This window comes from Dendrobates tinctorius, unplaced genomic scaffold, assembly GCF_039654945.1.
Source record: "Dendrobates tinctorius isolate UK_male_01 unplaced genomic scaffold, ASM3965494v1 ptg000016l, whole genome shotgun sequence".
Classification (NCBI taxonomy): domain Eukaryota; kingdom Metazoa; phylum Chordata; class Amphibia; order Anura; family Dendrobatidae; genus Dendrobates; species Dendrobates tinctorius.
Genome location: NW_027361684.1, coordinates 50,904,866 through 50,920,061, shown reverse-complemented (window position 1 = coordinate 50,920,061; position 15,196 = coordinate 50,904,866). Strand labels below are relative to the sequence as shown.

The following is a 15,196-nucleotide window of genomic DNA, read 5'->3' as shown; positions in this document are numbered from 1 at the left end:
GCAATTTTGATATGTATTGTCAAAGTAAATACACCAGCCTCATCAGATGTCAGCGATTTAATACATACAGTTTGTATTGTTAAAACCAGTGACAGACCCTCATTAACCAATATCTGGAGTCTCTGCACAGTTGTAACTTGTTTTCTAGCTTGTTTTCACACTTTCTGGCATACATTTAACATAGTAACGGGTAGAACATAGTCAATAGTTTTACTCTTAATTTGGTTGTCCATTCACCAAGTGTCAACTAGGAAGGACAAGAAATCTCTTCAGGTGTTTGTTTAAAATCTGTTGATTTCCGCACCTTTTTTATCTACTTTGTTTTACCTCTTCGTTTTCGATGAAATCAAAGGAATATGGCCAAGTCAGAAGTGCAGCTGCAGATATTCTTTCCTGGTGGTAAATTAGGTAATACAAAGCCAGCTTCTAATGGATTTCTAATTTCCTGGAGTTTTCCAATAGACTTGTGTGAACTAGAAAAGCTGGTAATAAACCCTGTGTTGGAATGTAGGGAAGCTGCTGGCTTAAGATGCTGGGGCTGTGTTGAACAGATAGGAGATGGCGAAATATTACTTGTTTGAAGTTGTAAATACTGTATTGGTTTGTTTGTACCAGTTCTCTTTTTTTATCCTTTATGCTAGACCTGGGCGAAGTGTGGCCCGTGGGTCACATCCGGCCCCCTGGCTGTTTCAGCCCGACTAGCAGACTGAGACAGCTGAGGGGCTGAAAACAGTGGCTCACAGACCTCACCTTGCCCTCCCCACCCGCTGTCACCAAACTCTGTATCCTATGCATCCTATGCTATACATTGGTGGCGGAATGGGCTGCTGGCCCCTTCATCCACCAATCAGCGTGTGAGACAGCTGACGTGATGATGTCATTTCATCATGTCAGCTGTGCACTGCTGAGACTCAACGCATTGGAGACAGGAGCAGTGCGCTGGGGGAGCAGGAGTGAGGTGAGTATGTGGTGTTTTTTTCCATGTGTATGTGGTGTTTGTATGTACATAGAAGGCTATGTGGAGGCTCATACTGTATATAGGGGTCTCAAGCGGTATATAGGAGGCTATGTGGAGGGTTATGCTGTACTCCTGTGTCTGCTCAATATCAAGTTATACAATTAATATTAATATAAAATAATTATAATTAATATATTGATATTAATACTGAGCATAATTAATTTCAACCTATTGATTCGGCCCCCCACAACAGTCGCGGTCTATTATCTAGCCCCTTGTGAAAATGTGTTGCCCATCTCTGCTCTATGCTATGGTGGTGAAGATAGGTAATGATTGCTGAATGTGCTGTTGGGATTCACTCTCTAAGGCTAGTTTCACACTAGCATATGGCAGAGCTGCGGAGGGATGCGGACTTCCTCTGTGAAGCTCCGCCCACTGCCGCACCTCCTCCTGTCAGCTCCGCCTATGTCGGCATGCGGCCTGCGTACCCTATCTTTAGCATTGGGTATGCAGGCCATGCCAATGTATGCTGATGCCTCCGCATGCGTCATTTTGACGGTGCGGCGACCTGCGCCAAACGCAATGTGTTGCATTTTGCTGCAGTCGCCGCAACGTCAGTTGGATGTATCAGACCTATTAGAGATGAGTGAGTTAGGCAAAATTCAAATTTTCAAATTTGTCTGCTTGCATTATTTCTCTAATGAAATTTAAAAAATATTCCTTATTGTGCCCAGACTATAATAAATGTAATATGTAAAAAAACTCTATAGTCACCTCACCGCTCACCACTCTAGCAGGTGGCCTTATATTTGCTGAAATCACAAGGAGCAAATTTTTTTTTTTTTAAATCTGCATTCTAGAGAATATGGATTTTTGTACGGTTCAAGTAAAATTTAATTTCACTCAAATAAATGTGTCTATCATTAAAGGGAATCACTTAACAGGTTTTTGCTATGTAATCTGAAAAAAAGCATTAGGTAGGGGTTAGGGGGAATTCAATGATGTGTCACTTGTTAAGCTGTGTGCTGTTTACTTACAGTGAAGGTTTTATCAGTAGGACATTATCATTGCTTTGACTAGCTGTCAGCAAGAGCACTGAACTGACTCTGCTCCCTCCATTGATAAGCAGCTCACTGTTAATAGACTATGTATATACAGAGCCTGGTGTGGGCGGAGTTAGCATTCCCAGCTCTGCTACATTGCTAAATCTAAGAACTGTGTCATAACCGCTGTATCTTGTAAACTAAGTGATACATCGTTGGATTCATGGTCTCTTTGACTACATCATGCTGCTCTCAGATGAAGCAACAAAAACTTGCTGACAAATTCTTTTTAAATATAGGTAATTCTCCCTAAAAATGTAGGTATTTCCCTCACACTTAAGATACAAAGTATTATTTCTGCAGAGTAGAATTTTGGTGACAGATTCCTATGCAACTTGTTTATATTTAAACTAGATGGTGGCCTGATTCTAACACACTGGGCATTCTAGAATATGGCCAGTGGGAGACCAACGTTCCAGGACGATCCACCACGATCGGCAATCTCACAGCGGGGGCCTGGTCGCTGCTGCGTGTCACAGTGAGGCTAAGTACCCACGTTGCAGAAATGCTGCGGAAATTTCCGCGGCATTTCCGCCACTCCCGCCGTGGGAAAAACGCATGTGAATTTGCATGTGTTTTCCCATGGAAAACATGCGTTTTTTCGCTATTCTGGCGTGCGTAATTCAAGCGCATTCCAAGCAATTTGAAACATCGCTTGGAATGTGATTGACAGGTTGGTCATACTTGTCAAGCATAGTGTTTGACAACTTTTTACTATTGATGCTGCCTACGAATCAGCGACGCGGGATTTCAGTTACAAACAGACAGACAGAATTAGACAATTATATAGTAGATGTGTTTTTTTGTTTTTAAGTATGCAAAATTATAACATAATAATGCTATCTACTATATTTTATATATTAAATATACTTTATACTGTAAATTTGTGGACTATTTTATTAATATGTATATAAACAGTAATTTAATGTGGTTACTTCCTATGCAGACAATAAATAGCATCTTGTCAGTAAAATACAATACAATGCTGCATTTACTTGAGAAATATGGAGGATTGCACTTCCTCAACAGTGTTATGGGTTACAGACCATATAACTTGTGATTTAGTGTGAGTGTACCGTCATATCTCTTCTCAATCTTCTCACATAAAAGTACGTTCAATGAAGCCATAAGCAACCAAGCAATAATGTGTCAGCACAAGTTTAAATTGCCTTTGCATTAACCTGTAGGCAACTAAAGCTGTGATAATGGCTTATGTACTTCATGGAATACTAGGCCATATGTGAAGACCCTGCTCTAGATCTCCCACCCCACCAGTATCACCCACCTAAACCAATGACGCATATCCAGCTAGGTCTTTCATTGAAAAATGTTAACATTGCCCTTTGATGTCAGCACATATAAGTGTAATGATGAACTTTTATATGAGACTAGCTGAAGAGCCCGGCATTGCCCAGGCACAGTAACCAACTGTGGTTAGTTATAACAAATTATAATGATTATATTGCACATAAAAACATTTCACATCATATATTCAACACTACAGATTTGCAACACAAATTAAATAAATGATTACCCAAGTATTGATGGCAGTTCCAACTCTTAAACAGACCACGTAAAGTTGACCATGAGAAAAGCATGGAGATTGCAAATCGATCCCTACTACTTTCAAGAACTTTCCCTGAGCATTGTTAATGGACATTGCAAATAGCAGTTGAACTGGAAACTGGAGGCGTTTAAAATCAAAAAACAAATCAGATGGAATGAGTGGAATTCTTGGAATGAAAATGTCCTCTCCTTTGGCACATCCTGTTTCTGAGCTGTGTATCTAACCCTATCCTGTGTGAAATGTCTGCTGAGCTGTGTACCTAATCCTCTCCTGTATGATACTTTCTGCTGAGCTCTGTATCTAATCCTATCATGTGTTACTGACTGCTCAGCTGTGTATCTAATCCTATCCTGTGTGATACTGACTGCTGAGCAGTGTATCTAATCCTATCCTGTGTGATACCGTCTGCTGAGCCGTGTATCTAACCCTATCCTGTGTGATACTGACTGCTGAGCCGTGTACCTAATCCTATCATGTGTGTTACTGACTGCCCAGCCGTGTATCTAATACTATCCTGTGTGATACTGACTGCTGAGCCATGTATCTAATCCTATCCTGTGTGATACTGACTGCAAAGCCATGTGTCTAATCCTATTCTGTGTGATACTGTCTACTGAGCCATGTATCTAATATTATTCTGTGTGATACTGTGTGCTGAGCTGTGTATCTAATCCTATCCTGTGTGATACTGTCTGCTGAGCCGTGTATCTATTCCTATCCTTTGTGATACTGACTGCTGAGCTGTGTATCTAATCCTATCCTGTGTGATACTGACTGCTGAGCCATGTGTCTAAACCTCTCCTGTGTGATACTGACTGCTGAACTGTGTATCTAATCCTATCCTGTGTGATACTGGGCTCCCCCTGCAGTCTGTGTCAGAGGGTGGTCTGTGTTGGCACGGTAATAAATTGTGTTATTTCCAGCTTTACAGAAGGACGATAACACCATAGAAATGATAAGAATAATAGGCCAAATTGTTTGGTGAATGGAACACGCGGTTTTAAAATTTCACCTCACAACATAGCCTATGACGCTCTCGGGGTCCAGATGTGTGACTGTGCAAAATTTTGTGGCTGTAGCTGCGACGGTGCAGATGTCAATCCCGGACATGCACACATACATACACATTTTCCCCATTATGTACCTAGGGGCAAAATTGTTTGGTGAATTGGAACACGCAGGGTTAAAATTTCACCTCAGAACATAGCCTATGATGCTCTCGGGGTCCAGACGTGTGACTGTGCAAAATTTTGTGGCTGTAGCTGCGATGGTGCAGATGCCAATCCCGGACATACACACATACATATAAACATACACACACACACACATTGAGCTTATCTAATATATAAAGCTCAAAGTGTGTATGTATGTATGTATGTGTGTATGTCCGGGATAGGCATCCGCACCGTCGCAGCTACAGCCACAAAATTTGGCACAGTCACACGTCTGGACCCCGAGAGCGTCCTAAGCTATGTTGTGAGGTGAAATTTTAACCCCGCGCGTTCCAATTCACCAAAAATTTTTGCCCCTATCTACATACTGGGGAAAAAGTGTGTGCGTGTCAAGCCCCGCCCCTCATTATGATGTCATAGTGCCCCTATCTACATAATGGGGAAACAGTGTGTGCGTATCAAGCCCCGCCCCTCATTATGATGTCACAATGGTTGCCATGGCGACGCTGATGTCATCAAGCCCCGCCGCTCATTATGATGTCATAATGGTTGACTATGGGATGGAGGATGTGTGATGGGTATATGGGCACTGGACTGTGAGATGGAGGATATGTATGATGGGTATATGGGCACGGGCCTATGGGATGGTGGATATGTATGACGGGTATATGGACACAGGATTTTGGGATGGAGGATGTGTGATGGGTATATGGGCACTGGACTATGGGATGGAGGATATGTATGACGGGTATATGGGCATGGGACTATGGGATGGAGGATATGTATATGGGCACGGGACTATGGGATGGAGGATGTGTGATGGGTATATGGGCACTGGACTATGGGATGGAGGATCTGTATGACGGGTATATGGGCACGGGACTATGGGATGGCGGATATGTATGATGGGTATATGGGCATGGGACTATGGGATGGAGGATATGTATGATGGGTATATGGGCATGGGACTATGAGATGAAGGATGTGTGATGGGTATATGGGCACGGGACTATGGGATGGAGGATGTGTGATGGGTATATGGGCACTCTATGGGATGGAGGATATGTATGATGGGTATACGGGCACTCGACTATGGGATGGAGGATATGTATGATGGGTATATGGGCACGGGCCTATGGGATGATGGATATGTATGATGGGTATATGGGCACGGGACTATGGGATGGAGGATATGTATTATGGGTATATGGGCACGGGACTATGGGATGGCGGATATGTATGATGGGTATATGGGCATGGGACTATGGGATGGAGGATATGTATGATGGGTATATGGGCATGGGACTATGAGATGAAGGATGTGTGATGGGTATATGGGCACTCTATGGGATGGAGGATATGTATGATGGGTATATGGGCACTCGACTATGGGATGGAGGATATGTATGATGGGTATATGGGCACGGGCCTATGGGATGATGGATATGTATGATGGGTATATGGGCACAGGACTATGGGATGGAGGATATGTATTATGGGTATATGGGCACGGGACTATGGGATGGAGGATAATTATAATTTGTTATAACTAACCACAGTTAGTTACTATGCCCGGGCAGCGCCGGGTATATGGGCACGGGACTATGGGATGGAGGATAATTATAATTTGTTATAACTAACCACAGTTAGTTACTATGCCCGGGCAGCGCCGGGCTCTTCAGCTAGTATATTATATATCAAGATCTATGAGTGAAATGATGAATATATTATAATTACAATAAAATTTATACCCATCTGATGCAATTTCTTTAGGAATCAGTTAGACAGCCATATAACTCGGACATGGATCGCAACGCAATCCTCAGACTGGCTGGCGGCTCTCCTGAACATAGCGTGATAGCTGCATAGAAATACATGCTGTCACGCTAAGGTTGGGAGAGCTGCCAGCCAGTCTTAGCATTGCGTTGCGATCCCGGTCTGTGTTATACAGCCATCTGACTCTTGCCTTATTGTGTTCACGTCAAGTTCTCACTCTGGATTCTAGATTTATTAACCCCTTCACCCCCAAGGGTGGTTTGCACGTTCATGACCGGGCCAATTTTTACAATTCTGACCACTGTCCCTTTATGAGGTCATAACTCTGGAACGCTTCCATGGATTCCGGTGATTCTGACATTGTTTTCTCGTGACATATTGTACTTCATGTTAGTGGTAAAATTTCATTCAAATAACTTGCGTTTATTTGTGAGAAAACGGAAATTTGGCGAAAATTTTGAAAATTTCGCAATTTTCCAACTTTGAATTTTTATGCCCTTAAATCACAGAGATACGGCACACAAAAAACTTGATAACTAACATTTCCCACATGTTTACTTTACATCAGCACAATTTTGGAACCAAAATTTTTTTTTGTTAGGAAGTTATAAGGGTTAAAAGTTGACCAGCGATTTCTCATTTTTACAACACCATTTTATTTTTAGGACCACATCACATTTGAAGCCACTTTGAGGGGTCTATATGATAGAAAATACCCAAAAGTGACACCATTCTAAAAACTGCATCCCTTAAGGTGCTCAAAACCACATTCAAGAAGTTTATTAACCCTTTAGGTGCGTCACAGGAATTTTTTTGAATATTTAAAAAAAAATTAACATCTAACTTTTTTTCACAAAAAAAATATTTCAGGTTCAATTTTTTTTATTTTACCAAGGGTAACAGGAGAAATTGGACTACAAAAGTTATTGTGCAATTTGTCCTGAGTATGCTGATACCTGATATGTGGGGGAGAACGACTGTTTCGGTGCATGGCAGAGCTCAGAATGGAAGGAGCGCCGTTTGACTTTTTCAATGCAAAATTGGCTGGAATTCAGATCGGACGCCATGTCACGTTTGGAGAGTCCCTGATGTACCTAAACAGTGGAAGCCCCCTACAAGTGACCCCATTTTGGAAACTAGACCCCCCAAGGAACTTATCTAGATATGTGGTGAGAACTTTGAACCCACAAGGGCTTTACAGAAGTTTATAACGTACAGCGGTACAATTAAAAAATCATATTTTTTCCACAAAAATGATCTTTTCACCCCAATTTTTATTTTCCCAAGGGTAACAGGACCCTAAAAGTTATTGTGCAATTTGTCCTGAGTACGCTGATACCCCACATGTGGGGGTAAACCACTATTTGGGCCCATGGCAGAGCTCGGAAGGGAGGCAGCGCCATTTGACGTTTTTGGCTGAAATTGAGATCGGACATCATGTCGCGATTGGAAAACCTCTGATGTACCAAAACAGTGGAAACCCCCCACAAATGACCCCATTTTGGAAACTAGACCCCCTAAGGAACTTATCTAGATGTGTGGTGAGAACTTTGAACCCCCAAGGGCTTCACAGAAGTTTATAACATACAGCCGTACAATTAATAAATCATATTTTTTCCACAAACATGATCTTTTCACCCTCAATTCTTATTTTTCCAAGGGTAACAGGACCCTAAAAGTTATTGTGCAATTTGTCCTGAGTGCGCTGATACCCCACATGTGGGGGTAAACCACTATTTGGGCGCATGGCAGAGCTCGGAAGGGAAGCAGTGCCATTTGACATTTTTGGCTGGAATTGAGATCGGACACCATGTCGCGATTGGAAAACCCCTGATGTACCAAAACAGTGGAAACCCCCCACAAATGACACCATTTTGTAAACTAGACCCCCAAAGGAACTTATCTAGATGTGTGGTGAGCACTTTGAACCCCCCAGTGCGTCACAGAAGTTTATAATGCCCGGGCGTGAAAATAAAAAATTCGTATTTTTTCCACAAACATGATCTTTTAGTCACCATTTTTTTATTTTCCCAAGGGTACCAGGAGAAATTGGACCCCAAAAGTTGTTGTCCAATTTGTCCTGAGTACGCTGACACCCCATATGTGGGAGAAAACTACTGTATAGGCACACGTCGGGGCTCGGAAGGGAAGTAGTGACGTTTTGGAATGCAGACTTTGATGGAATGGTCTGCGGGTGTCATGTTGCCTTTGGAGAGCCCCTAATGTACATAAACAGTGGAAACCCCCCACAAATGACCCCTGTTGTGAGTTCATTTTCCCCTTCGTCACTGAGGTATGGTGAGCTCCCTATTCTGGTGAAGGAAGGTGGTGAGCCTGATTATCAGGCACCTGAGCCTGATGAGGATGACTGGCTGAGTGGAGTCACGGACTGGATATAAGGCTGCCGACGCCCTCCTGCCCTGCGGGTGATTTCTCTGTGGACTTCTAGGACACCAGTCTGATTCCTGCTCCTCTAAGCTAAGTTTTTCTGCTTTGCCTGTTTGCATTAGTGTTTAGTTTTTGTTTTCCTTGCTTTTCTTGATTCTGCCATTCCCTGCTGGGGTGAGCTGAATCTCCTTTTGCCTGTAGCTCTGTCTTCAGAATATTCCTGAGTACTGACATAGCTTTTTTGAAGCCTAGCGTCTTCAGGGCCTTTTTCACTGTCAGTCTGTTGGCTCTTATTTTCATAGGGTTTTTCACGGATTGCAGACAGCAGCCTTCCTGTCCTTTCCTATCTAGGTAGTTTGGGCCCCGTCTTTGCTCAGTCTATCTTTCTGTCTGTGTTGGTGTTTTCATCTTGCTTCACCGTCATTATATGTTGGGGGCTGCCTATTGCTTTGGGGTCTGCTCTGGGGCAGTTTAGTTTTCCCCTTTCTTTCTTTAGGCCTAGCTATTTCTCCGGCTGTGATCGAGGGGTCTAGGGCATCGTAGGAACCCCCCACGGCTACTGCTAGTTGTGTTGGTAGGTTCAGGGGTCTGCAATCCGATAGCTGCCAACTTCTCTGGTTTTCTGGACTTAGCTAGCAGTTCTGTTTTTGCCTCCTACGGTGACGCAATCATAACAGACCCCATTTTGAAAACTAGACCCCCTAAGGAACTTATCTAGATGTGAGGTGAGCACTTTGAACCCCCAAAGGCTTGACAGAAGTTTATAACGCTCGGACGTGAAAATAAAAAAATCATTTTTTTCCACAAAAATGATATTTTTGCCCCAAATTTTTTATTTTCCTAAGGGTAACAGGAGAAATTGGACCCCAAAAATTGCTTTTCAATTTGACCTGAGTAGGCTGATACCCTACATGTGGGGGGTAAAACACTGTTTGGGCGCATGGCAGAGCTTGGAAGGGAAGGAGCACCATTTGACTTTTTCAACTCAGAATTGGCTGGAATTGAGATCAGACGCCATGTTGCATTTGGAGAGCCCCTGATGTGCCCAAACAGTGGAAACCCCCAATTCTAACTCCAACCCTAACCCCAACACACCCCTAACCCTAATCTCAGCCCTAACCCTAGCCCTAACCCTAGCCCTAACCCTAACCCTAGCCCTAACCCTAACCCTAACGGAAAAATGGAAATAAATACATTTTTTTTGTTTTATTATTTTTCCCTAACTAAGTGGGTGATAACGGGGGGTTTGATTTACTATTTATGGCGGTTTTTATATTTGGCAGCTGTCGCACGCTAAAAGACGCTTTTTTTTGTAAAAATAGTTTTTGCATCACCACATATTGAGAGCTATAATTTTTCCGTATTTTGACCCACCGAGTCATGTGAGGTCGTATTTTTTGTGGGACGAGTTGACGTTTTTATTGGTACCATTTTCGGGCACGTGACATTTTTTGATCGCTTTTTATTCCGATTTTTGGGACGCAGAATGAACAAAAGCCAGCGTTTCATGAATTTCTTTTGGGGGGGTACATTTACACCGTTCCGCGTGCGGTAAAATTGATAAAGCACTTTTATTCTTCGGGTCAGTATGGTTACAGCGATACCTCATTTAGGTCTTTTTTTATGTTTTGTCGGTTTTATGCAATGAAAACTATTTTATATAAAAAATAATTATTTTTGCATCGCTTTATTCTGCGAGCTATAACTTTTTTATTTTTTCGCTGATGATGCTGTGTGGTGGCTCGTTTTTTGCGGGACAAGATGGCATTTTCAGCGGTACCATGGATATTTATATGCGTCTTTTTGATCGCGCGTTATTACACTTTTTGTTTGGCGGTATGATAATAAATCATTATTTTTTGCTTCGTTTTTTATTTTTATTTTTTAAGGGGTTTGCTAAAGGGGTTAACTAATGGGATAGTTTTATAGGGCAGGTCGTTACGGACGCGGCGATACCTAATATGTGTACTTTTATTGTTTTTTTGTTTTTTTTATTTCCAAAAAAGGATTTATTTGGGGAATATTTTTTTTGGTCTTCTAATTTATTTGGCGATTTTTTAAAATTTATTTTAACACTTTTTTTTTTTTTAACTTTATTAAATATTCCCAGGTGGGACATCACAGTCCTGTTACAGATCGCTGATCTGTCACATCACTGTGACAGATCAGCGATCTGTCACACGCATTGAAGCAGACTTCCTCATGCCTGCGCTTTGCAGGCACTGAGGAAGCCAGCTTCCTGCAGGCCCCCGAAGGCCCCCGTCGCCATCTTGGATTCGGGGGCCTGCAGGAAAGGAGCCCCCCGCAGCAGCGCTGCACATTGCACTGCGGTGGGGGGGCTCAGGGAAGCACGGAGGGAGCCCCCTTCCTGCCGATGCTTCCCTTTAACCCCCGGTACACCGGGATCATGTTTGATCGTGGTGTGCAAGGGGTTAACGTGTCGGGGGCGGTCCATGACCGCCCCTGACACATTGTGCCTGGTGTCAGCTGTGATAATCAGCTGACACCCGGCCGCGATCAGCGGCGCTCACCACGTGGGCGCCGCTGATCGCGGTAGACGTACTATCCCGTCCATGGGCATAGGGGCCCAGGTCCCATGGACGGGATAGTACGTCGGATGTCAGAAAGGGGATAAACAAAAACCCTACGAGGATATTAGTCAGTATTTCTGCATCAAAATCATTATAGTCAGTGCTGGACTGGGTCTGAAATTTACTTCCGATATTTGGAAGCATATAGCCATCCAAAATCCAAGACACTGAAAATCCTCCCTCACAAAAGCTTTATTGATACCAGTGTACACACAAGAGCAAAATCATGTGACTTTTTGGCCATGAAGGGCCTTTATCAAGCCAATAAAAATGTGTTCACCTAGGTAGCTGGCCTTTATAGGAGACTTTATTTTTGCTTTACGCAGCAATACGTTTTTATAGTAAAAGCAATCGGACGCATAAAAAATAACAGCAGAAGTAAGTAAAATGTTATGACATGAAAAAAATAAATACAATTTTAATTCCCTTATATTTTTCCACATTAAAAATAAAGAAATAAAAGCATTAAAAGATACACATATGTGTTATAGCCGGGTCCACAAAAGTCTGATCTATCAAAACCTAAAATGAATCAACCCGACTGGTAAACACCGTAAGGAGAAAATAAATCAAAACCCCAGAATTGCAATTTTTTAGGCTGCCACAACACTGCAAAACATGCAAAAGTCAGCGATCAAGACATCGAATCTACCCCAAACTGGTATCAATGAAAACAACTGGCCCTCATACAGCACTGTTAACTGAAAAATGAAACATTATCTGTCTCCGAAAATGGAACACAAGCAAAAATGCATTTAGTAATTTCAGAATTTTTTCCACCCTTTAAAAAAACCAAACAAAAAAAAACAATGCAAGTTTCATATTGATGTAATTGTACTGACCTGGAGAATCATACAGCCACACAATGAGTGCCATAAAAACAAACAAAAAAAAATTGCAAAAATTGTGAGTACTGTATTTTACACAATTTTGCCACACTATAGTTTTTTTTCCCTTATCTAGTACATTGCGTGGTCAAAATGGATGGTGTCCTTCACAACTAATATTCGGCCCACAAAAATAAAGCCCCAGTATGGCTATGTTGATAAGAAACTTAAATTTTTATGGCTTTAGGAAGAAGGGGAGGAAAAAGCAAAAGAGCAAAAATGGAAAATCGTCCAATTGGGAAGGGGTTAATGGAAAATCACACAATTGGGAATTGGATAAAGATGTTAGAAATACATTTTACATTTTTATTGAAAACTCCTCAGACTTGAAGCTCTTCTATTCGGGCCTATGGCTAGTCGTCCACTTTGTGTTATTACCTCCACCTCTGCCTTTGTACAGTGAAGGTGTCACAGTCTAACGTCACACCATCAGCGGTAATGTCCCAGCAGCTATTATCTGTTTCTTTGTTAATGACGGTGCTGAATGTACCTATTTATAACATTATATTGATTTTGACTTTCCTCTTTTATTGATCTTGTCCTCAGTATAACAAATCATTTTCTTATGGTTAACAGTATTTTTGTAACTTTATTTTACAGGCAAAAGCTGTAATGGCAAAAGTTGGATATCCGGGGTTTCTATTAAATGAAACTTACATTAATGAAGACATTAAAACAGTAAGTGAAATGCTGATGTCAGAAGTTCTTAAATCATTTTCTACAGTCTTTACACAGCTTGTCTGGCTTTTCCTAGTTTGATTTATGGTGATAAAAGACACAATTGTTTCAATTTTATTTTGACAAACAAACATATTAAAGGGATATTTCTACAATAGACAGGCACAATCTTTCTATAAGATATGTCATAAATATCTTATCCATAGAGACCTACTGCTGGGACATCAAATTGGAAGAATGTGGCCATCATATCAAGAAAAAAATGGGAAATGTCATGCTTGTCCTTTGAATTGTTCTGGGATCCAAACAATTATGGCATAGCCCATTGATATCCTGCAGATATGCCATAAATATATAACATCACAACTGCATATTTTAAGAAAATGTAAATGATTATTTTTCAATGTTATGGAAAAATTAATTTAAACACATTTCAAGATGTGTATGTATGTATAGGAAACTATAGGAAAAGTTATCTGGAGCCACCACCAACGGGTGGTTCAGTCTTTCACTATGGTGCAGTTTTAAATGGAGGACCAAGCAAAAAACAAGGAACCTCCTGCCAGGTGCAGATGGCAGGGAGCTACAGGTTTCACTGTCGTATTTTAAAGGGAAGCTGTCATGTCTCCAAACATTTTTAATCTACACATATGGGGTGATCCTGAAGGTTATCAGCATTCTAAAATTGTGTGGCCACTGTACTGAAAGCACAGTTACTACAAGCAAATTATCTTTATTCCTCCTGGCAGTCTTTGGCTTTCAGTCGTGGAGGCGTGGCTAAAGAGTCTTCAGTCACTGCTTTGCACACAATGTATGCAGGCTGTAACTACTCCCCAGAACTGACTGACAGCTTTCTCTGCAGTGTATCCGTGCAAGAACGACTGTCAGACAGTGCCGGGCATAGATACAGCCAGCGCACAGTGTTTACTAAGCTGTAACTGAAGATGTTCCGGCTGTGCCTCTATGACTGAAAGCCGGAGGCTGCTGAGAGAAATAAAGTTAATTTCCTTGCGGTATCTGCACTTTCAGTACCGCAGCCGCACAGCTTTAAAATACTATTGATCTGCAAATTAACCCCATATCTACTGGTTATTAGTGTTTGGGGACATGACAGTTTCCCTTTCACTGTGTTCCTCCAGACAAATTTCTATTATAGTTGATAAGCTCTCCTACCCAGCATCCACAAATGTAATATTTTATTATAACTGACATTTTCCAGCATTCAGAATCATATAATGTATTTTATTTGTAGAATTTTATGGATTCATTCTTTTTATTATTCATGGGGGTATACATTTTTTCATCGCTAAAGCAATTAAGAATTTCATATGGAGAAAATGGAGATTAATTAAGCATTATAATTGTTGAATATATTGAAAGTCATTAAAGTATTTTCCAGACGAGGTAAAATAATATATTATCTCAGTTTTACTTAACTGAAAATTTAAATGGATTATGTTTTAAGTTACTTTAATTGCAGAGAAATGAAAGTCAGGAGAGCATTTAATGTTTGTATTTACGGAGTTTTACAATGCCACCTTTACATAACAGGGCTAAATAAAAGGTACAGTGTTGTAATATGCCAAGCTGTGCATTTACTGTTTAATGTGTTTCAATAAATTAGGACTGGCTGTGTAATTACTAAATTTCTTTAGCTGTTCCTATATTGTTATAGGCATAGTGCAAGGCAATGACGTTGTTTTCAGGGCACAAGTCATTTATATCTCAGAAGTTTTTATTAGCATTGGTTGTGCCAGTTAGCCTTCAAGTTGTAAGGGATCAAAATAAAGCAAATATGGATGTCTATTGGAAGCCTGACTATTAGTGTTGAGCATTCTAATACTGCAATATCGGGTATCGGCTGATATTCGCTGTTTCGGAGTTCCGATACTGAGTTCCGATACTTTTAGAATATCGAATACCGGAATCGGAAGTTTATGCATGTTAGGCATGTTAACTAATGGCATGGCTGTGATTGGCTGCGAGCAGACCACCCAGCTGCTCCTCCCCCAGACACACGCTGAACAGTGAGCTATGGAAAGTGAAACTAGTGAGGGAGGAGGAAACGACCAGTTC

At 41.4% G+C, this 15,196-nt stretch overlaps 1 protein-coding gene and 1 long non-coding RNA gene across 3 annotated transcripts in view; one reads left to right on the top strand and one right to left on the bottom strand.

The window, feature by feature from the left end:
- The window catches only part of LOC141080555 (uncharacterized), a 385,270-nt gene that overhangs the window by 179,706 nt on the left and 190,368 nt on the right, over positions 1-15,196 (bottom strand). The gene's annotated exons all lie outside the window — the stretch shown is intronic.
- PHEX (phosphate regulating endopeptidase X-linked) overlaps positions 1-15,196 on the top strand; it is a 365,396-nt gene that overhangs the window by 303,537 nt on the left and 46,663 nt on the right. Inside the window, exon 13 of the mRNA XM_073565833.1 lies at positions 13,043-13,120. Within this exon, the coding sequence (XP_073421934.1) occupies positions 13,043-13,120 (78 nt within the window). The remainder of the gene's footprint in view (positions 1-13,042; positions 13,121-15,196) is intronic.